Genomic DNA, 23,275 nt, shown 5'->3' with positions numbered 1-23,275 from the left:
CCAAGTTCTGGGATTAAAGGTGAGCACCACCGCCAATGAACTTTTTTTTTTGGTTTTTCAAGACAGGGTTTCTCTGTGGCTTTGGAGGCTATCCTGGAACTAGCTCTTGTAGACCAGGCTGGCCTCGAACTCACAGAGATCCGCCTGCCTCTGCCTCCCGAGTGCTGGGATTAAAGGCGTGCGCCACCAACACCCGGCATGAATGAACTTTTCTATGCAAGATTTTTATGTTGAACAGAGAAATGAATTGTTCTAAAAATATATGCTAGATCCTATAACTGAATCTAGAGCCTTGAAGGAGAGAAAGTAACTGCAGTCTAGTGAAACATGAGAAGTACTAACAATATGATAACCTAGTGACTTTAAATTCCAAAAGAGAATAAAAGCCCTTCTAGTCCCACAAAAGAGGAAATTTTAGGCTAGCACATACTTAGGAAAGCAGTCAGTTCAGGAGCTTCCATGCCCAGTGAAGAATGGAGTGGCTGTGCACACTGCTGTGCATGTATACCAGAGCACAGAGCTGTGTTTCTCAGATTTGGTTGACTTTCCTGCCTCTGGTTGCCCATCAGCAGAGTTTATAAAGACAGATTAATTACAAAGCCATTTTCTCACCAGACACAGAGACCCATGTCTGTAATGTCAGCACTTGGGAAGCTGAGATGAGAGGCTTACCATTTGTTCCAGTTTAGCCTGAGCTACTCAAAAATAAGTAAATAAATAAAAAGTAAGAGATGTGGAGATTTGGCTCAGTTGAGTAAAAGTACTTAAAACACAGCCTGAGAATCCTAAGTTCAGATTCCCAGAAGCTTCATAAAAGCCAGACACAGTAAGTCCTCTGTCAGAAGATAGGAGAATCACTGGAAACTTGTGTACTAGCTAGCCTGATGTGCTTAGCAGTGAAAGGGGAGAAAAAAGATTGTCATCTGACCTCCCCCTTCATGCATTTACAAGTACTACAGACACCCTACAAGGGAAAGAAGGGTGGGAGGGAAAGGTGCACTGTTCTACACCCAGCAGTCAGAGAGAGGGAGGGAGAGAGGGAGGGAGAGAGGGAGGGAGAGGGAGGGAGAGAGGGAGGGAGAGGGAGGGAGAGAGGGAGGGAGAGGGAGGGAGAGGGAGAGAGAATGTTGGCATGCATAATGCCTGTCTTCAGGACTCTAACCCTGCTACACAGTGCCTTCATGCTTTTTTTTTTTTTTTTTTTTTTTTTTTTTGGTTTTTCGAGACAGGGTTTCTCTGTATTGTTTTGGAGGCTGTCCTGGAACTCGCTTGGTAGTCCAGGCTGGCCTCGAACTCACAGAGATCCGCCTGCCTCTGCCTCCCAAGTGCTGGGATTAAAGGCGTGTGCCACCAACAACCGGCCCAGCCTTCATACTTTTAAAACCAGATCCACCAGGTGACCCTTATACTATACACTACCAAGTTTGGGTGGCAGCCTGAGATGTAGCTGCAGTCCCTTCTGGACCACAGCTTCTTTGTGCTGACCTTGAGGAAATGCTCTCAGATTTACAATCCTCGATGATGCTGGTCTCTTTAAATACAGCTAATTTCTCAGTTCCTTCTTACCAGCATTAAGTGTCACAGCAAAGCAAAGATTTTACTTGAGTAGTCCATATTTCAAAATATCACACAAGCATCCCTAATAGAGCCTTTACTTCCCCCATCACCTGCACTTGCTGGAGGCATTATCTTCTGAGTTCCCATAACAGCATTCAATGAACCTTCTACCCCAAGGTTCCAAAATCTTCCACAATCCTCCCCAAAACAAGTAGTCACAGCAATACTCCATCCCTGGTACCAATTTATATCTTAGGCTTTCTGTTGCTATGATGAAACACCATGACCAGAACACCTTGGGGCGGAAAGGGTTTATTTTGCTCTCACTTCCATATCATAGTTCATCATCCAGGGAAGTCCGGGCAGGAACCTAAAAGCAGGAACTCTGAGACTGTGGAGAAGTACTGCTTACTGGCTTGCCTATAGCCAGATTTTCTAGAAATTTTTTTAAAAGATTTGTGTCATCATCCTACTATTCTGTTAAAAGAAATGGAGATTTTCCTTTCCTTGACCATAATAGCTTCCCAAGGATTAATACTCATGAAATTGATAACATTCATTTAGTTAGCTCCAGAAGTGAAAGTGAAGGAAAGGAAGAAGTGGGCAGGGGCAGACTTGAACCTGGGAAGGTAAGAAAAAGGAAATTTTTTTTTTAGTATAAGGTATGATTAACATACAGTTGAATGCATAGATTTTTGAATTTAAGGTTTGATGACTTTGTCATTTGCATATATACATATAGCCATCATATAAAACAAGGAATAAAAACATTTATTTAAAACTTAAATTTGACCGGGCATATTGGCACACATCTTTATAAAATCCTATTAGGCAGAGGCAGGTGGATCTCTGAGTTTGAGGCCAGCCTGGTCTACAGAGTGAGTTCCAGGATGGCCAGGGCTACACAGAAAAACCTGTTTTAAAAAACAAAACAAACAGCCGGGCGTTGGTGGCACACGCCTTTAATCCCAGCACTCGGGAGGCAGAGGCAGGCGGATCTCTGTGAGTTCGAGGCCAGCCTGGACTACCAAGCGAGTTCCAGGACAGCCTCCAAAGCCACAGAGAAACCCTGTCTCAAAAACCCCAAAAAAAACAAAACAAAACAGAAAAGGCCTTGTATTTGAGATAGTTAAGAATGTGCAAATGTTGAATGTTCTTCAGAATCCTTGAATACAATTGTTCCTACCTTTTCTCCTTCAGATTATTCACCTTAAACGATTTCAGTTTGTAAATGGACGGTGGATAAAATCACAGAAAATTGTTAAATTTCCTCGTGAAAGTTTTGACCCTAGTGCTTTTTTAGTACCAAGAGACCCAGCTCTTTGCCAGCATAAACCACTCACACCCCAGGGGGACGACGTCTCTGAGCTAAGGATTTCAGGAGGAGATGTGAAGAAAATGGATGTCCAGAGCTCAGCAGGGGAGGAGGATGTGCTCCTGAGCAAGAGCCCGTCTTCACTCAGTGCAAATATCACCAGTAGCCCAAAAGGTAAGGGGAAGGACCCTCCCTCCCTGCTTCCCTCCCTCCCTTCCTTCTTTCCTTCCGAGTTTTCAAGTAATAGTCTTGCTTTGTAACTCCAGCTACCTTCTGTTCTGGACCAATAATTTGTATTTCAGCTTTGTGACTTTTAGCCCAAGATAATATTCTCCATAAATCTAGATTCTCCTTTGTCATTTGTAAAATGGAGAAAATACCCCAAGTATTTTGAAATACGAGCAGTAGTAATGCATAGTAGTGGTTGCATCTGTCCGCAGTCATGAAGCAGAAAGATATCAACGCTGGTGTTTAGCCACTTTTTTTTTTTTTTTGGTTTTTCTTTTTTTCCATTTTTGTTTTATGTTCAGGATCTCAGACCGCAAGATGATAAAGCTTTTATAATACCCCATCCAAGACAGAAGGGTGAGATAACATACACCTGTAATCCCAGTTCTTAGAAAACTAAAGCAGGGGAACTCTAAGGTTTTTTTGTTTTGTTTTGTTTTTGTTGTTGGTTTTTTTTTTTTTTCATTTTATTTTATGTACATTGGTATAAGATTTCCTGGAACTGGAGTTACACACAGTTGTGAGCTTCCATGTGGGCACTGGGAATTGAACCTGGGTCCTCCAGAAGAACAGCCAGTGAGTGCTCTTAACCAGGAGCCATCTCTCCAGTCCCAGAATTCTAATTTTTTTTTTTTTTTTTTTTTGGTTTTTCGAGACAGGGTTTCTCTGTATTGTTTTGGAGGCTGTCCTGGAACTCGCTCTGTAGACCAGGCTGGCCTCGAACTCAAGAGATCCACCTGCCTCTGCCTCCCGAGTGCTGGGCAGAATTCTAAATTTTAAGATAGCCCAGGAAGTAAGAGCCGGCAAAATTGCTCAGTGGATAAAGATACCTAAATTCAGCCCCTAGACTCACATGATAGGAGAGAGCTGACCTCTCTTTCAAGTTGTCCTCTGACTACACATAAATACTATGGTATGTGTACCCACACAGATAGGTAGGTAGGTAGGTAGGTAGGTAGGTAGGTAGATAGATAGATAGATAGATAGATAGATAGATAGATAGATAGATAGATAGATAGATTTGATTAAGTAAATAGCTATTACACTGTGGTGTGTAAATAGCTATTTTAATATTTATGAAATCATGTAAAAGAAATCTGTATGTTTGAGTAAAAATGTAATTTTTTTAGTAAGTCAGATCTGTAATTATTTGGATCTTGTGGTATCCACAGGTGAAGAATACTAAGTATATATGATTCTTTTTACCATTTTCCCACCAATTACAGCTTCAGCCCTCTGTGTGAATTTTACTTTCATTCTCCGAAAAATGTACCGTGGAGTCAGGGAAAATTTCATATAGCTAGATTAACCTTTTTCCAGTGAAATAAATGGTTGAGTATTGCATAGTTTTTAATTCCTCCAAGTTTTTATGTTTTTTTTTTCCTTCATTTTGCTAGGTATTGAATCCAGGATTTCACACAAGCTAGATAGTGCTCTCCCACTTTAATGTATCTCTAGCCTCTTTTTTTGTTTTGAGGTAGCATCTCACTAAGTTTCCCATCCTTAACTGGATCTTACTGTTCCCTGGACTGGCCTTAAACTTTCAGTCCTCCTTGTGTCTCAAGCAGCTAGAGTTATAGGTATGTGCCACCAAGCCTACCCCTCAGTCTTCATTTCTAACATGAGACATACATACAGGTAAAATGCATCTAAACACAAGTTCTAGGGGTCCTTGGTAATTTGTTTTTCTTTGTATTTGGTTTTTCAAGACAGGGTTTCTCTGTGTAACAGCTGTAGTTGTCCTGGAACTCACTCTGTAAATCAGTCTGACCTTGGACTCACAGAGATATACCTGCCTCTGCTTCCCAAGTGCTGAGATTAAAAGTTTTCACCACCACCACCCATCTTGTTTTTGGCTTTTGAAACAGGATCTTGCTATGGTGGTACAAGCTGGCCTGGAACTTACTGTGTAGCCCAGGCTGGCCTTAAACTTAGAACTCTTCTGCTTTAGTTTCCTGAGTAACAAGACCACACCCTCCAAGACTGCATTTATAAAATTCATTGTTGTGAGCTGAATATGACATAAATCACCTTTCTATGATTTTGTAATGCCTACAAAGTACTCTACATTTTCACTTTTGTTTTATTAGTTGTGTATTAGGGTTCTCAAGAGGAACAGAACTGAAAGAATGAATATACACATATATATAATATATATATTGGATTTTTTAGAATGGGATATAGGCTGTGGTCCAGGTAGTCCAATAATGGCTGCCTACCAGTGAAAGGTTCAAGAATCAGTAGTTGTCCAGTCCACTAGTGTGGATGTCTCAGCTGGTCTTCAGTATACACCAGAGCCAGGCATTGGTGGTGCACACCTTTGATCCCAGCACTCAGGAGGCAGAAGCAGGCAGATCTCTGTGAATTCGAGACCAACCTGGTCTACAAGAACTAGTTCTAGGACAGCCTCCAAAAGCCACAGAGAAACCCTGTCTGGAAAAAACCAAAAACAAACAGCATACACCAGAATCCCAAAGATGCAAACAAAGAATTGACTTGCATCAAGATGGAGAATCAGCAAACAGATAGTGAAAGCTTTCTTCTTCCGTGTGCTTTATATAGGCTGCCACCAGAAGGTGTGGTCCAAGTTAGGTGGGTTTTACTACCTCAAAGGATCTGGATTTGGGTCAGTGGTGGTGGCACATATCTTCGTGAATTTGCATGTCATCCTTGCACAGGGACCATGCTAAATCTTCTCTGTATCATTCCAGTTTTAGTATATTTATTGCCAAAGGAAGCATGGTGGCACATGGCTTTAATTCTAGTACTCTGGAGCAGAGGCAAGCCGATCTCTTGAGTTTGAGGCCATGCTGGTCTACAAATGAGTTTCAGGACAGCCAAGGCTGTTACACAGAGAAACCCTGTCTTAAAAAACCATGATGGATGGATGGATGGATGGATGGATGGATGGATGGATGGATGGATGGATGGATGGATAAGTGCCCTAAAAATCTGAATTAAAGATTTATCTACCCACCTCTCAAAAGATGCAAATAAGAAATGAGTGTTCCCACTTCAAATAATTTAATTAGGAAAAATCCCTCACAGGTGTACCCAGCCACTTGGGTTTTAGTTAATTCCAGACGTAGTCAAGTTAATAGCCAAGAATAGCTGTCACAAGCTGTGTAAACAAGGAGTGACAGTAGGCAGTCAGCATTCCTATCTTTATGTGTACATTTGGGAAGTGAGCTTCAGTGTTACCAGTTGGTATCAAATTTAGCTTGTGGCATTTGACTTCAAAATCTTTCCCTGTCTCTTTCACAGGTTCACCTTCTTCATCAAGAAAAAGTGGAGCCAGCTGTCCCTCCAGCAAAAACAGCAGCCCTAACAGCAGCCCACGGACTTTGGGCAGGAGCAAAGGGAGGTTGCGGCTGCCTCAAATTGGCAGCAAAAATAAATTGTCCGGTAGTAAGGAGAATTTGGATGCCAGCAAAGAGAACGGGGCTGGGCAAACATTTGAACTAGCTGATACCTTGAGCCGAGGACATATGTTGGGAGGCAGCCAGCCTGAGCTGGTCACTCCTCTGGATCATGAGAGCACTTTGGCTAATGGATTCCTTTATGAGCATGAGGCATGTGGCAATGGCTATAATAATGGTCAGCTTGGAAACCATAGTGAAGAAGACATCACTGATGACCAAAGAGAAGATATTCATAGTAAACCTATTTATAATCTATATGCAATTTCGGTAAGTGATATTACGTAGATTTCAAAAAATATTCTTGGGGGGCTCAGCTGTTAAGAGCACTGGCTGCTCTTCTAGAGGTCCTGAGCTCAATTCCCAGCAACCACATGGTGGCTCACAACTATCCATAATGATATCTAGTACACTTTTCTGACATGCAGTCATACATGCAGACAGAACACTGTAAATATAATAAATAAATCATTCATTTTAAAAAATAGTCTAAGCTGAGCATGGTGGCGAATGCTTTTAATCCAGTGCTTGGAGGCAGAGGCAGGCGGATGTCTGAGTTTGAGGGTCTCATGGTTTACAGAGCTAGTTCCAGACACAGCTGGACCTACCAGAGAAATCCTGTCTCAGAAGTTTGTTCTCTTGTCTTCATTCATTCATCAGCTGGCAGTTTTTCAGAATTTGCTTACTTGCTGAGCATTAAATTTAAAAAATTTTTTTAAAGTTTAAAAAGAACTGGGCGTTGGTGGCGCACACCTTTAATCTCAACACTCAGGAGGCAGAGGCAGGCGGATCTCTGTGAGTTCGAGGCTAGCCTAGTCTACAGAGTGAGTTCCAGGACAGCCTTCAAACAATACAGAGAAGCCCTGTCTGGAAAAACCAAAAAAAAAGACCAGCTTGGTCTATAAGAGCTAATTCCAGGACAACCTCCAAAGTCACAGAGAAACCTTATCTCAAAAAAACAAACAAAAAAAAAGTTTAAAAAGAAAATTTGACCTTCTCTCAATATGATTTAGACAATGGCCATGTAATTAGTATAATTTGATTCAAAGCATTAACTGTTTGTGCTCTCTTCTGTTTAAAAAAATTTTTCCAAGCCGGGCGTTGGTGGCGCACGCCTTTAATCCCAGCACTCGGGAGGCAGAGGCAGGCGGATCTCTGTGAGTTCGAGGCCAGCCTGGTCTACAAGAGCTAGTTCCAGGACAGCCTCCAAAGCCACAGAGAAACCCTGTCTCGAAAAACCAAAAAAATTTAAAAAAAAAAATTTTCCAGCCGGGCGGTGGTGGCACACACCTTTAATCCCAACACTCTGGAAGCAGAGGCAGGCAGATCTCTGTGAGTTCTAGGACTGGGCTGGATCGACAGCCTCCAAAACAATACAAAGAAACCCTGTCTTGTAAAAAACCCCAAAAAAAATTTTCCCCCGGGAACTGGAGAGATAGATGGCTCAGTGGGTAAGAGCACTGATTGCTCTTCCAGTGATCCTGGGTTCAATTCCCAGCAACCACATGATGGCTCACAGCCATCTATAATGAGATCTGGTGCCCTCTTCTGGTGTGCAGGCATATGTGGGGGCAGAATGTTGTATACATAATAAATAAATAAATCTTTAAAATAAATAAATTTTCCCCCTAAGGAAATTTTGCTTCCTAAATAATTGTTACAGGGCCAGACTTGGTGGCACATGCCTCTCTAATCTTAGCACTTGAGACCTGAAGTAAAAGGATCTCTAGTTTGAAGCCAACCTAGGATTTATAGCAAGACACTGTCTTTATTCTTTGTTTTTTGATTTTTCGAGACAGGGTTTCTCTGTGGCTTTGGAGGCTGTCCTGGAACTGGCTCTGTAGACCAGGCTGGCCTCGAACTCACAGAGATCCGCCTGCCTCTGCCTCCCGAGTGCTGGGATTAAAGGCGTGTGCCACCAACGCCCGGCTGACTGACACTATCTTTAAGCACATACACATATGTGAACTGTGTGTGTGTGTGTGTATAAAGAGTCTGCTTTTTGAAAACATTAGGTGATTTCACACACTGTTTTCCTTACTAAGTGGTCAGTGTTCTCTTGACCAGATCTTAGCACTGTGCCCTGGCTAAGTACTGTTAAATACTAACATACTACCACTCTCTTCTCTCTTTAGTGCCATTCAGGAATTCTGGGTGGGGGCCATTATGTCACTTATGCCAAAAACCCAAACTGCAAGTGGTACTGTTACAATGACAGCAGCTGTAAGGTAAATATTCTCAATCTTTAAATGAAAATTAGAAGCAGAATGCTAACAAATTTGGGAATCATTATTGAGATAATAGCTTTCTGCTGAACAGGAAACAATGTGTTTGTGTGAAGGTCTTCACATAAATGTACTTCAGTGTTAAAACAAAGGTGATGGGAAAGCTGGGGATGAAGTGAAGATAGGAATAGTAAACAAAAAGAAGGTGCTAGTTAATGTAATAAGACTTCAATCTTTTGGGTTTGAGTAGATTGTGTCCTGTCTATTATGTGTGTCTCCCCATGCCCTACCCACATGGAACATCAAACCCAGGGTGACACACATGTTAGGAAAGACTTTACCAATGACCTGAACTCTCCAATGCTGATATTTTCTTACCTGTTGGAATTTGATGGGGTTTGTTGAATATGGTGGCCACACCTTTGATGGAAGTGGAGGCAGGATTGGGAGTTGAAGGTCATGTCCCTCTACTGAAATGCCTTTAAGGCGTCTGGGCTACATGAGACTGTGTTCCAAAAGAAAACTCTCTCTTACCAACCAAATAATAATAATAATAAGTCGAATGAGGGTTAGGGCATTCATTTGCCTATGGTTAGAATGTTTCCCCAAAAACAAAGATTGAAAGAAATGAGACTCCTTTTCAGTACAGTGTAAGATAATTGATTTGAGGAGTCAGAGTTAGACTTGGAGAGAATTGGTCTTCCTGGAAAGGACTAAGAGCCAACACAGCAGTGGCTTTTTTTTTTTTTAAATTAAAGCCTTTTCTTATCCCTATAGGAACTTCACCCAGATGAAATTGACACCGACTCTGCCTACATTCTTTTCTATGAGCAGCAGGGGATAGACTGTGCACAGTTTCTGCCAAAGATTGATGGCAAAAAGATGGCAGACACAAGCAGCATGGATGAAGACTTCGAATCTGACTACAAGAAGTACTGTGTGTTACAGTAAAGCTACCACTCTGGCTGCTAGATGGGCTGGTGGTACGGGAGGTAACTCCTTGTAGCTAGACTTGGCAGGATCATCACTGAAAAGCAGGTTAAATGTAGTTATTTTATCCTGTGACCTGAAGCACAAAATAAAAGTCCTAATTAAAATAGCCGTCAACTTTAAGAATAGTAATAATTTTGTTTTGAAGTCTCTCACAAGCTATCCCGTGGAGAACTTTCAGGCAGATCCCACCATTAGCCTGTAAACAAGAGGGTTTGGCACCAATCACCTGGGACCAATTAAGAATTTAATGTGCTTGTCCAGTTAATGAACAAACTTGTAGTGGGTATAGAGTTTACCAATAATCATAACAGGATACTAAGGATTTCCTTGGAATTGAAGTTTTAAAAAAAGTTGAAATGTTGTCTGGGGACGACATGACATGCTACCTCCTTTTTCCTGAAGTTTCATTCCATTGTATTGACAAATGGAGAAAGCAAGATCATGAAGAGGTGCAGATGATTCTTACAGTGTGGGCACAGATTTTTTCAAATTTTTGAACCATTTCCCTCTTATTTCTGTGTCTCTTTTTTTCTTTTTCTTTTTTTCTTTTTTTTTGAGGGGGTGGTTTTGTTCTTGTTGAGTTTGTTTGAAACAGTGATTGGTGGCAGAAGCTATGGAGGTTGATCTGAACTCAATTGACTCTAAACCATGTGTCTTCTGCCCAGTCTCAGTGCAGCGACAAGGAGAAGTCCAGTCCAGGCAGCCCTCCTGCAGGGGCTTATTCAAGATACTTGAAATGTCCCCACATGCGCACTGCTTGGGGTGGCAGCTGCCAGGGTTTGCATCATAGTACCATTCACATGTTGCACAAATAGTTTCTAGGAAGGTATGCAGAAGCCACACGTGTTTCCTGTTAGTGGTGGGGTTTTTTGGTTGTTTTGTTTTTGTTTTTCTTTGTTTCTCATTTTGCACTTTAAAAGAGAGAACACATGCAAAGAGTTGTGCTCGTACTTTAAAGGCTCTAAGGGCTATAAATTAATTCCATCAGAGTGTGAAATTTAAAAACAAAAATACATCCAACATTAATAGTTTGTAAGTATTGCTAAAGAAACTGCTAGGTTTAGGAAGCAAACTCTGGTTGTTTGCATGTTTGCTCCTTCAACTTTTTTTTTTTTGCACTAGTCATCAAAAATTGTGTTTATTTGCTCTCTTTTTTCTACGTATTCAAAACTGGAACAAAAGTATAAATGTCATTTATTTCTGGCAGCTTTTTTCCTGTGTTGTGAAGTCAAGGGAAATTCTCACCTTATTTTTTGAGCTCTTAAAAATTCATCAAGATCCTGGAAGTTGATTCTCATTTGTTGTCAGATCCAAGTACCCTCCCTTCCTCACAGTAGTAAATACCAATGCAGTTAGTGTTTGTGCTCGGATAGCTGAGACCAGTGAGCGCCTAGTTTCAGTGCACATGGAAATGTTGTCTTAAGCAACTGCCTGGGCTTACATCCCTTCAGAAACGTGAGTGTACTTAAAAGGAAGGAGTGGCCTGAAAGGAGTGATGTAATAAAGTCACACAAAATGCATACTTCATAGATTCAAAGTTTTCATACTTGAAATGTCCACTCCTACCTGAACAAGTCCCATGAAAAAGTGGAAAATTTTCAGTAATTTCCTTACAGATGTTTTAGTTGAGCAGGTAGCACAATCTACTAATGTTGTTTGATCTGTGTTTGTTATATCAGTTGTAATTAATTTTTTAAATTCAAGAACTAGCAGAAAATTTATTAAATTAACTATTAACTACATTCACCTTGTAAATTTCTGTATAAAACTTGTTGACAATGCACTGACTTTAGGAAGACATTGATGTACATAGAGTGTAAATAAGATAGTCTTGATGTACTGAATATGAACTGTATAAAAAAGTATTGGTCATTGTATATGGCGTGTACCTGTTTATCTGTAACTATTACCCAAACAAATTAAATACTGCAGATGTCCACATGTGGTTTTTCCTTGCACAAGTAAACACAAAGAGCTTGTTTCTTCAGCCTTTCTCTCTGTGATCCTGTTTAATTCTCTGTGTGCATAATATCAATCCCACTTACAAAGAGGGATGTTCCACCTTAGAGGGGGTCGAAACTGTTGTGATAGAAAGAGGTGCCTGCAGTGTCCAGGTGAATTGTAACCTAAATATGGCTCACATTTACAGGGTAGAGAGCAGCTGGTGTCAGCTGAGCAGTGATGGCGCACACCTTTAACCCCAGTACTCAGGAGGCAGAGGCAGGTCTACAGAACGAGTTCCAGGTCAGTCAGGGCTGTGTATAGAAACCCTGTCTTGGTCTGACTAACAAGTCTGGCTAGTATACTAACTCATGCTGGAGCGCTCCTTTAACTAAATTCTACTTTGTGTAACTATTTCCTAAGCAAGTTTAGTGGCTCCTATATAGCATCAATTTATTATTCTCACTTTATTATATCATACAGACACATGTAAATAAAAAATATATTTTGGTTCTTTTCAAAATAGAGTGTCTTTTCAAGATAGCTCTGGCTGTCCTGTGACTTGCTTTGTAGACCAGGCTGACCTCAAACTCACAGAGATCCACCTGCCTCCGCCTCCTAAGTGCTGGGACTAAAGGCTATAAAATAGTTTAAGTATCACTTCATTACCAAACATTATTGAAAAGAATAAGCTGTGTGTAAAGAGGAGAATGAAAGTACCCTTTACCCACTGAGGGAAACACGGGTGTCATCCAGCAGTTGTCAAGTTTACCACCAATTGGGAGGCATGAGAGGCATGAGATAAACATGTGAGTACCTATTTATAGAGCTTGGTGCTGGTCTCACAATGTACAGAGGTTCCCGGCCTGCTGATACGCTAGCGTCGGTAGCATCAACTAGGAGCTTGTTAAAGCCACTGACCCAAGTCCCCATCCACCACTGTCACATCCCTTCTGTGTCACATCCCTTCTTTACACACAAGCCTAACCTAAGGCTGAGTTTTCATAATTAATAAATTTCCACATCATTATTTGTGAGCCGGCAGCCCAAAGAAAAATCTGACTACACAGTGCCTGGCTGCTGGGATTGTCCACGCTTCTCAGCTTCGGTGATGGCTCCTCCAGTGCCGTTCATTAGGTCTCCATAGCAGTGTCCCTTGCTGGATTGATAAACTTCCGTGTCCGCTAAAATTGCAAATTAAGCAAAGAGAGAAGGGCTTCCATTTTGGAGATCAGCAAGGAGCCTTCTGGCACGGAGTAGGAAATACACTTGTCTTCAGAGGTTGCTGAAGTGCCCAGGTTTGGTGTTGGCTTGCTTGGTTGAGAACCAGGCCATGCTCTGCACCTTGTGGACCTGTGTGAGGGACAGGCCACTTCCCTCTGTATCATGTCTCCTTAGGAATAATAATGGGGTTGCACTGGATCTTCTATCTTTTACTTTGAAACAGTGTCGGGACTGGATCCTTTTCTTCCATATCGTTACAGCTAAGGCAGGTCAGGTTGGAACTGCTCAGGGGGAATGTGCAAGCAGGAAGCAGGCCCTGCCCCAGCACCAGATCAAATGTCATTAAGTTCCTTTCACCCACTAAGTGTGCAAGAAGCAGGGTGCCAGTAGCCCCCAAGTTGCCAGCTCACAAAGCTAGAGTGACCCTCAGCAAGACAACTCTGGAAGTTCTCAAGAGAGGCCTGGCAAACACCTGAGCAATGCAGTGGGCTTTGCAGGGGCCATTTTGCTACTCCAATTAGTTGGTGGGTAAGAGAGGAAGAAAGCTGGGCAAGTAGGGTGAAATCATGGCTGAATGTGATAATATAAGATCCTTTGCAACCAGCTACAGTTGTGCAAATACCCATTGGTTTTGCTTAAGGGCCGGCAAATCCCTCACTATAGTGATGCAGGTAGTGCCTGGAGCAGCCAGCCTGCTGCCTGGCAGCCATCCTGGGGCTGTAAATAACCGTCCTAGGCACCTGTAAATAACCGGCCCATGGTCTATGGCCTTTAACTGTACCAGCTGGAGAAAGTCCTTGCTGCCACTCCTTGTTTGCAGAGCTCTCTGTAGCTTGGAGCCGCAAATAAACACCATCTCATTTTTTTTTAAGAGATAGGGAAAAGACTATAGATGAGCTCATCACTCATTCATCAAATGTTTATTGAGTACCTACTTTGGACTTTGTAGGTAGTCCTGAGACTATAACTGGGATAAAGTGTGCTAGCTAATTTGACACTGACTGGAAATCATCTGGGAAAAGAAAAAATCAATTGAGAATATGCCAGCACTCAAGGAAGCAGAGGCAGGCGTATCTCTGTGAACTTGAAGCCAGCCTGGTCTACAGATTGAGTTCCAGGACAGCTAGATCCACACAGAGAAACAATGTTTGGGGCGGGGGGGAGGTAGGGAGAGGGAGGAGACTATGTCGCCATGCCTCCTCGGACTGGTCTGCAAGTCTAATGGTTGTGTAGATGGGCCCAGTCCACTGTGAGCAGTGCCACCTCTTGTTAGATGGTCCTGGGTCAAAAGGCAAATGCGTGCACTTCGGAAAGCAAGCCAGTAAGCAGCAGTCCTCCAGGTCTATGCTTGAGTTCCTGCCCTGGCTTCCCTTGGTGACATAAAGTATAGACTGAAATAAACTCTTTCTTCTCCCAAGGTGGTTTTAGTTGGCATTTTATCACAACAAAGAACCAAACTTAGCAGCTGGGTGGTGGTGGTGCACGCAGGTACCACCATGTCTGGCTTACGATGTGCTGAAGACCAACCCAGAGCTTCCTGCATTCTAGGTAAGTGTTTTCACCCTGAATGACATCCCCAGGCCCTGTTTAGAAGTTCCTTACTAAACAGCACTCACCAAGCATAGCTCTGTGAGGGCTGAACTTCACCCCTTTTTATGGATGAATTTGAATCTAGGTGAGATTAAATTACCTGCCCAACATGTGGTAGCTCACAGATGGAATGTTTCAGAGCTGAATTCAAACCAAGATTGGGGGAAGGGACAGAATGGACTCAAATCCAGTTGATGCTTTACCAACCCATTCCTGGAAGAATGGCCAACCCACCCCAAGCCTTGGTGGCTTCCACTTTGGCAAGGTCATCGTGATCTTGACTACTTCACAATGTAGTGATAACCCTGAACAAGAGTGACCCTCCTTACAGGCGGTGGCACTTGTGCACAGCATTGCAGCATCAGGAGAGGAAGTAGGTATCTTTTTTTTTTTTTTTTTTTTTTTTTAGAGACAGGCAGGGTTTCTCTGTGTAACAGTCCTAGCTGTCCTGGAACTCACTCTCTAGACCAGGCTGGCCTCAAATTCACAGAGATCCACCTGCCTCTGCCTCCCGAATGTTGGGATTAAAGGAGTGTGCCACCACCACCTGGCTAAAACACTCACTTATTGCTGGACACTGGTGGTACACGGCTTTAATCCCAGCGTTTGGGAGGCAGAGGCAGGCAGATCTCTGTAAATTTGAGGCCACCCTGGTCTACAGAGCAAGTGCTAAGACAGGCTCCAAAGCTACACAGAGAAACCCTGTCTCGAAAAACAAAAGACAAAAAAAACAAAAATGAAAAACCAAGTGGGTATCTTGATGACAGTGCCTCCCCCAGTTCCTGAAAGATGACAAGGCCTCAGAACCCATGAGTTTCCAGTGGCTCCTGAGGGACACTGACATCCTAAGTTTGTTCCTTGCCTGTGGTGGCCCAGGGACCTCAGGAGGTGGATAGAAGAAGAAAGTGAGGAGTGGATGGGGACTTAGGGCCTGGAGGACTTGTGCCTGGGGTAAAGGTCACTTGTTCCCAGCTGCACTCTGGAGCCTCTGATAGTATCTTATCAAAGATTTACAGCAGTTTCGGAGGCAGCATGGGAAAGAGGTTGGAGTGAAGCTTGGAGGATATCAGTGTCTGTTCAGGCATTCTCACTTGTCCCTGGCCAGCCAGGGTACCTGGTGATGCTTTGCCCACAGAAGACAATAGCTTCTCCTCCTGCTGGGGCCCTTTCCTTCCTGGCCCTTCCTGAGAAGGGAGGGAGAACAATTGAGTAGGACCCCTTGTCCCCAGATGTTTGATCCCCAGCAGCCCAGGCTTTAACACAAATACCATATGTCCATCCGGCTATCATGGCAGGCCTGCAAGCCTCAGGCTAATTCCTCAGCTTCCTGCATGCATTCAGTTTAAGGGGAGGGCCAGCGCCGCCACATGGTTACTGAGCCCAACTTTGACTTTCTCCTCTTTCCCTTTTTTTTTTTTTTTTGTTTGTTTGAATTTTGGATTTTGAGTTTTTGAGACAGGGTTTCTCTGCGTGGCCCTGGCTGTCCTAAACTCACCCTGTCCACCAGGCTGCCTACAAACTCACAGAGATCCGCCTGCCTCTGCCTCCCGAGTGCTGGGGTTAAAGACATGGACTACCACACCTGGCCCTGGCCTTTCCTTTTTTGATGATAGTAGAAATGGTAATCTCAATCCAAAACTGACACCTATCAGGGAACAAAGGAGATAGATGGGACTGGAGAGGTGGCTCAGCTGTTAAGAGCACTGACTGCTATTCCAGAGGACCTGGGTTTGGGTCTCAGGACAGAACTGAGTCATATGGTGGTTCACGGCGATCTGTAACTCCAGTTCCAGGAGTTTCTTTTTGTTTTTTGTTTTTTGATACAGATTTCTCTGTGTAACAGTCCTGGCTGTCCTGGAACTTGATTTGTAGACCAGGTTGGCCTCAAACTCACGGAGATCCTCCTGCCTCTGCCTCCCGAGTGCTATGATTAATGGCGTGCACCACCACCGCCTGGCATCAAACACACTCTTTTTTTTTTTTTTTTTTTGAGACAGGGTTTCTCTGTATTGTTTTGGAGGCTGTCCTGGAACTCTCTCTGTAGACCAGGCTGGCCTCGAACTCACAGAGATCCGCCTGCCTCTGCCTCCCGAGTGCTGGGATTAAAGGCGTGAGCCACCAACGCCCGGCTCAAACACACTCTTATAGTAGCTCTATCAGCTGCCATGTGGAGTCCACTGCACAAGACTACTTGATGATCTTCAGGGTGCTCCCACCCCACAGGACCACAGACTGGGAACTTCCTGTGCCATTGCAGTGCTCTCAAAGCTGTCCCTACGTGTTATTGTCCTATGAAGTCACTGTTTCATGAGTATCTGTCTGATTCTAGTTACTATAATGAAATGCCCGAGTCAAACAATGTTAAAAAGAAGAGGTTTGTTTAGGTTAATGGTTCTGGAGAGACAAGATTGAAGGGATGTACCTGGTAACATCAGCACTTCAAGGTGTATGTGTGTATGTGTAAGTGTGTGTGAGTGTGTGTGTGTGTTCTGGTCTTGGTTTCCCTCTTTTCTCTTATAAATCTCTCTGTATGTAGTTATGGGGAGGTTTCTCCCTGACAACCTTATAGAATCCTAATCACCTTTCAAAAGCCCCAGTTTTTTAAATTTGTGTTGTTTTAATTTGTGTTGTGTGTTTTGGGAGGGTGCATGTGGACACACATAAATATGTGTACATATGGAAACCAAAGGACAAACTCAGGTGTCTTCTTTTTGGTTTTTTGAGACAAGGCGTCTCTATGTAGCCCTGGCTGTCCTGGAACTAAGTTTGTCCCATCACCTCATTGAGGCAGGACCAAGGCCCTCCCCACCATGCCCAGGCCGAGCAAGGTATCTGTCCATGTAGAATGGGCTTCACAAAGTCAGTTTATGCATTATTGTTAAATCTGGGACCCACTGCCAGTGGCTTCATTGTTGTTCTTTTGTTTCAGTTATGAGTTGAGTAGATGGAACAGGAAACCATGGTTCAGTCATAGGTAGATGAAAGCACCAACCACTAGACTCAACAAACCCATGTGGAGTTTATTGAAGGGAAAGGGAAGAAAAAAGGGGGGAAGGGGGAGAGAGAGAGAGAAACTGAGAAGGAGGAGAGAGGGGCAGAGAAGGGAGAGAGAGAGAAGAGAGGGGCAAAGGAAGAGAGAGAGAGAACATGTGGAGGTGTTCGCTTAAAAGGGGAAGATTACACATACGTACTGAGTCCTTACACAGCCTCGTAATGCGTGTCACAGCCATGATGTGGCCACGCAACACAAGGGGCCCTTTGAGCTGCCTAAGTACCTGCCTGAATGCCGATATGCATTCCCACCCATTGCCAGGGGGTGGGATCAGCATAATGCCAGGTTCCAACACTCATATACTGCCCAAGCCACACCACTGTCACCTGTATTCAGGAGGCCTAGTTCAGTCCTATGCAGGTTCCCCAGTTGTTCAGTATGGAGTCAGTGGTCTCTCACTAGCTCAGGTCAGCTGATTCTGTGGGTTTCCCATCATGGTCTTGACAATACAGAGAAACCCTGTCTCGTAAAAACCAAAAAACAAAAAAACAAAAAAAAGAAAGAAGACCTTACACCGTATGACAAATTGTGATATACAAATTATAAATCACCAGAAGATATAATAATCTACCTATATCCCATCCTAAGCATGTCTATCCCATCTAAACCCTAAACTTATCTGGAAGAGATGCCCAAGTCTGATCACCTCCTTCCAATCCCAGAAAGCATCAGAACTTGGCAGCTTTGGCCACATGGTACTGGCTTTAGAGTTAAGGATACAGGAAAGTGAGATGTTTCTGTACTCTGATAGTAGGTTTTTGTTGTTGTTGTTGTTGTTGTTGTTTTTTTTTTTTTTGGTTTTTCGAGACAGGGTTTCTCTGTATTGTCTTGAAAGCTGTCCTGAAATTCGCTTTGTAGACCAGGCTGGCCTCGAACTCACAGCGATCCGCCTGCCTCTGCCTCCCGAGTGCTGGGATTAAAGGAGTGAGCCACCAACGCCCGGCATGATAGTAGGTTTCTTCACCGTCACAGTTTGTCAGATAAAGCTGAATTAAAAAGTAAAAGACCGTTTTTTGGGGGGGCAAAGCACTCCTCGGTGACCTTCTAGCACCCAGAGATGAGGTGGAGGAAAGAAATCTCATAGCCACTCTACAGGAGGGGACTCAAATACCCTGTAGTTTCAGAGATAATGACTCATCCTCCACAAGCTGGGTTTGTGCCCAAGTATGAGCTTTGGGTGGGGACTTGGGGAAGTGGCAGCCTCACAGGAGGGGCCACCACTGCTTTTGGCAGCTTTTCTGAGAGGTCAGGGTTTGGAGAGAGATGGGAGGGGCAGAACTGGAGATTCCAGCAGAGCAGATAAGGGGCTATGAAGTTTGCTTCTGTGACTAAGGAAAGCCACTGAGGCCAGGCATGTGTTGGAGTGTCCCTGAATGGAGGCCTAGATAGGCCGCTGCATGAGGCTGTGAAGGTGAAACCTAGGTTGCCTTGGAGACCTCAAGATGTTGAAGATGCCAGAGCTGTGGGATACCTGCCAAGAGAAATTGCTAACAGGGAGTGGAACCAGCCCAAGATAAAGAAGTGTGTTTTTGTCAACAGAGCTGAAAGGAACTGGAGATCTGAAGATTGCTTTGATATCAGACATGGAGATGTGAAGTTTGGAGTTTGCCCAGCTGGTTTTCAGTCTTGCTTTGGTCCAGCGTTTCCTCGATGTGCTCCGTTCCCTACATTTTGGAATGGTAATGTATATCCTGTGCCATTGCATGTTGAAAGTATGTGATCTGCTTTTTTATTTTGATTTTACAGGGGATTACAGTTAAGAAACTGCGTGAGTCTCAGAAGAGACTTTAAACTTTACTTTTAAATACATTTGAGACTGTTATAGACTTTGGTGTAGCACGATAAATAAATAATCCAGCGAGTGATATTGGGGTTCAAACTTCAAGCTGAAGATAAGAAAAGCAAAGCAGCCGGCCACTATCTCTTATCTCTACCTGAGACTACAATCCCAGATTGCTATGCTGTCCTCAACATGGCTGGGGACTCCTGAGACTGAATGTCAGCTCTGTCCTCAGCATGGCTGGGGACTCCTGAGACTGAATGCCAGCTCTGAGACCTTGCTCCTATCCTTTATACCTCCCTAATGCTGAGATCAAAGGAATGAACTCTTACTTTTCACTCTTTTTGTTTTTTGAGACAGGGTTTCTCTGTGGCTTTGGAGGCTGTCCTGGAACTAGGTCTTGTAGACCAGGTTGATCTCGAACTCCCAGAGATCCGCCTGCCTCTGCCTCTGCCTCCCGAGTGCTGGGATCAAAGGCATGCGCTGCCACACCTGGCTCCTCTTCACTCTTGTGTAGGCCATGGTGGCCTTGAACTAACAGAGCTCCATCTACCTCTTCTTAATCATGAGTCCTGGGATTAAAGACTTGCACCATCATGCCCAGCAGGTTCCTGTTCTCTTCCTGGACTCACAGTGAGGATTCAGTTTCCACACATGACCCCCTACAGAGCACACTGTCCAAACCCCAGCATCCCATGCTATTTCCCTATGCATTAGGACCCCAATGTGGATCCAAGAGACGACATGACTCCATGCCTCTTCTGCAGTCCTGAAGTTTGACACAAACTCCACCTGTCACATCCAAACCTCTCACATCCAGGAGGCCAGAAGCAGTCTCAAGCAAGTCCATCCTATCCCACACTGGTCCTGACAGAACCTCATGTCACATGTAGATGTGACATGCTGCCGTGCCTGCTCATGTAGCTTAGGCTACACTGAAATTCCAGTTCGACCTGCAGCCAGACGAGGAATGCAGAACACAGTACCAAAGCCTCCTGGGGAACAAGGATCACATAGCAGATTCCCTGAGGACACAGAGGGGAGGCACTGAAGAGCAAACACCTCCTATGCTCAGGCCCCACATGTGGAAACAGGTGTTCAAACTGCAGAACTAGTAGGTCAATTGTGTTTGCCACTGAAGGCAAGGGTGGAATAAATAGAGCTGAGAGAGCAACGCTTACCCCAGGCTTTACAATGAGCAACGTAAATATTTGGTCCCATCTCAGGAAAGATGACCGGTAATCCCATTCCCTGCTATCATTTTTCCCTCCTATTCATTCATCCTGCAAGACTCTGCCGTGCCTGCCCTGCTCTGTCTGTATGCCGTCGGTGTTAGCCTGGACCATGATACTCTGATGGTTGATTGTGATCCTTGGGGTGGGAGGAGCAGAGAACAGAAAGCATCATGAAATGGAGCTTATGCTGGATCTGGGCTGGGGTGCAACCCCCACTATTAGAATCACAACATGGGTGGGGACAAGGTAAAAGCCTCCATCTTGGGTGGTGTGGGGGAACGACACACGGACCTGTGTTCTGGTGGTTCCTATAGCCCAGTTTTTCCCTAAGTGGGCACTCCCAGGAGGAACTTCCAGGACCAGTTTGAGGGGAGCAGAAGGGACTGTGGCCCTTGCAGATCTGTGCTGAGCCACCTGCTTATTCATTGCTAGCTAAGGGGATGTCCTTTGTTTCTCCAAGAGCCTGTTTCCTCTGAACAATAGCAGAGCTTATGCTATAGCTCAGGTCTGTAGCCTCTCCCACAGACTCACATCCCCAGTGATCAATGCCCAGCTTGCAGCCATGTTCAGGACTCCAGGGGCCTTTCAGGGATCTGGCTGATGGAAGCTGGCCACTGGGAGCCCAGCCTTTGACAGTTATACCCACCCCTGGCTCCAAGTAGTTCTTGCTTCCCAGCGGGTCCCACCCATGGCCACACAGAGAAGCAGCTGTGGACAGAACCCCTTGACCACATCTCTGAAGCTATGATGAACTGAAACTGTAAGCCAAATGAATCTTTCTCCCAGACGTTGTTTCTGTCCAGTATTGTGGTCACGGTGACACAGAGATAACTGACATATCTAGTGATTCTAGAAAGCAAACTTGGAGCACAGACCTTTCCTCTGCTGTTTGCTTGCTATGTGTCCCAGGCATCTAATTGCCTTCATTGAAAACAAGGAGAGAGCTGGGCGTTGGTGGCGCACACCTTTAATCCCATTACTCAGGAGGCAGAAGCAGGCGGATCTCTGTGAGTTCGAAACCAGCCTGGTCCACAAGAGCTAGTTCCAGGACAGCCTCCAAAGTGACAGAAAAACCCTGTCTCGAAAAAAAAAAGAAGCCGGGCGTTGGTGACGCATGCCTTTAATCCCAGCACTTGGGAGGCAGAGGCAGGCGGATCTCTGTGAGTTCGAGGCCAGCCTGGTCTACAGAGTGAGTTCCAGGACAGCCTCCAAAGCCACAGAGAAACCCTGTCAAAAAAAAAAAAAGAAAGAAAGAAAGAAAACAACAATAAAGTACCTTGCAAAGGGCCCAGCATAAGACAGCGAGTGTGCAACTAGTGATGGCTAGAGGCAATAAACTTGATCAAGATTACAAAATGAAAGGAGCTGGACATAGAACTTTGACTGCTCAGTCCCCTCCTGGTGCCTGGATAGCATCCTTCCTGTACTCCAGGCTGTGATATGAACACATAGCTGAGTGTCTTTTTATTTGTAAATGAACCCTTGGCATTAAGCCCCTCCTCACCCTACCCAGGAGGGTGGCTAGGCACTACCTAGAAGTTCTATTACAGGAGAGGGTGACTATGGTAATGGGCGCTGGGCCGCCAGAAGGTATCAGTGAAGCCTCCAGGATAGGCAGCCTGGAATTGGGTCAAGGCCAAAGGATAAGAAAGAGATTCCCCTGGTCCTGGCCACCCCGCAGGTACTGGGTAACTGCAGGAGGAAATCCATAGGCAGGTGGACCTGCTCCAGTGCCCTATGCAAATAGCCAGCTGCCCTTCCCATAGGGAGTCCCCTTCGGTTTGTGTTTGTTTTGGTTTTTCGAGACAGGGTTTCTCTGTGACTTTGGAGGCTGTCCTGGAACTAGCTCTTGTAGACCAGGCTGGTCTCGAACTCACAGAGATCCGCCTGCCTCTGCCTCCCAAGTGCTGGGATCAAAGGCATGCGCCACCAATGCCCGGTGGGAGTCTCCTTCTAGAACTGCTCTGGAAGGGAAACCCTTGGGCCCTGCTGCCCTCAGTCTGCTCCTGAAGGCACAGCCAGTAGAAGAGGGGACAGGGAGCAGTGGGCAGAATCTCAGCTGGTGTCCCATGTCCTTCTCTATATCTCAGTTTCCCTGGGGTAGGTGGAACAGGGGTAGGACCACTAGCCCTAAAATATAAAAATGGCTATAAAAATCATCATAGCTAGCTGGGCAACAGGAGGGGGCTTCTGGAGAGATGACCAAATTGTTAAGAGGACTTACTGTTCTTTCAGAGAGTCAGAGCATGATTCCAACACCCATTAGGCAACTCACAACCCCCTGTAATTCCCATTCTGGGAGATTCAACACCCTCTTATGGCCTCCAAGGTCACGCATATGCACACGGCATACACTCACAGACACATACATAAAATGAATTTAAAAGAATCACCAGGCCCCCTACTTAAAGTTAAAGTTCAGATAAACAAGAAACAATGTTTTGTTGTAAGTATTTCCTTTGTACTAGGAGGGAGACAGTGAAACAATTCTTGGGTTTTTTTTTCTCTGAAACTCAAAGGCAATCGGGCTTCCATTGTTTACATAGATGGGCCCAGGCCTTAAGCTGCTGGCAGACAGCGGACAGCGTGAGAGATGAGAGCAGGTCTTGCTGAAGGCCCCTGTGGCGCCTCAAGGAGACAGAAAGGAAGAAGTGAGCCCAGGTCTGGACAATCCCCACAGCGAGAAAGGAGGTGGGGACCCAGTAGGGAACACTTT

General features: G+C 44.5%; 1 protein-coding gene and 1 pseudogene across 2 annotated transcripts in view; one reads left to right on the top strand and one right to left on the bottom strand.

Annotated features, from left to right (window-relative positions):
- The window catches only part of Usp32 (ubiquitin specific peptidase 32), a 123,023-nt gene extending 111,299 nt beyond the window's left edge, over positions 1–11,724 (top strand). For both annotated transcript variants that reach the window (XM_040749385.1, XM_040749383.1), the window contains exons 31-34: positions 2,758–3,046; positions 6,365–6,789; positions 8,655–8,747; positions 9,522–11,724. In XM_040749385.1, coding sequence (XP_040605319.1) covers positions 2,758–3,046; positions 6,365–6,789; positions 8,655–8,747; positions 9,522–9,695 — 981 coding nt within the window. In that variant the 3' untranslated portion in view covers positions 9,696–11,724. The remainder of the gene's footprint in view (positions 1–2,757; positions 3,047–6,364; positions 6,790–8,654; positions 8,748–9,521) is intronic.
- Positions 5,742–5,837, bottom strand: LOC121141616 (annotated as a pseudogene).
- Positions 11,725–23,275: the final 11,551 nt, after the last annotated feature.

Source organism: Mesocricetus auratus, unplaced genomic scaffold (genome assembly GCF_017639785.1).
Source record: "Mesocricetus auratus isolate SY011 unplaced genomic scaffold, BCM_Maur_2.0 Super-Scaffold_100007, whole genome shotgun sequence".
Classification (NCBI taxonomy): domain Eukaryota; kingdom Metazoa; phylum Chordata; class Mammalia; order Rodentia; family Cricetidae; genus Mesocricetus; species Mesocricetus auratus.
The sequence above is the reverse complement of the archived record's forward strand: the minus strand, read 5'-3'. Positions and strand labels throughout refer to the sequence as shown.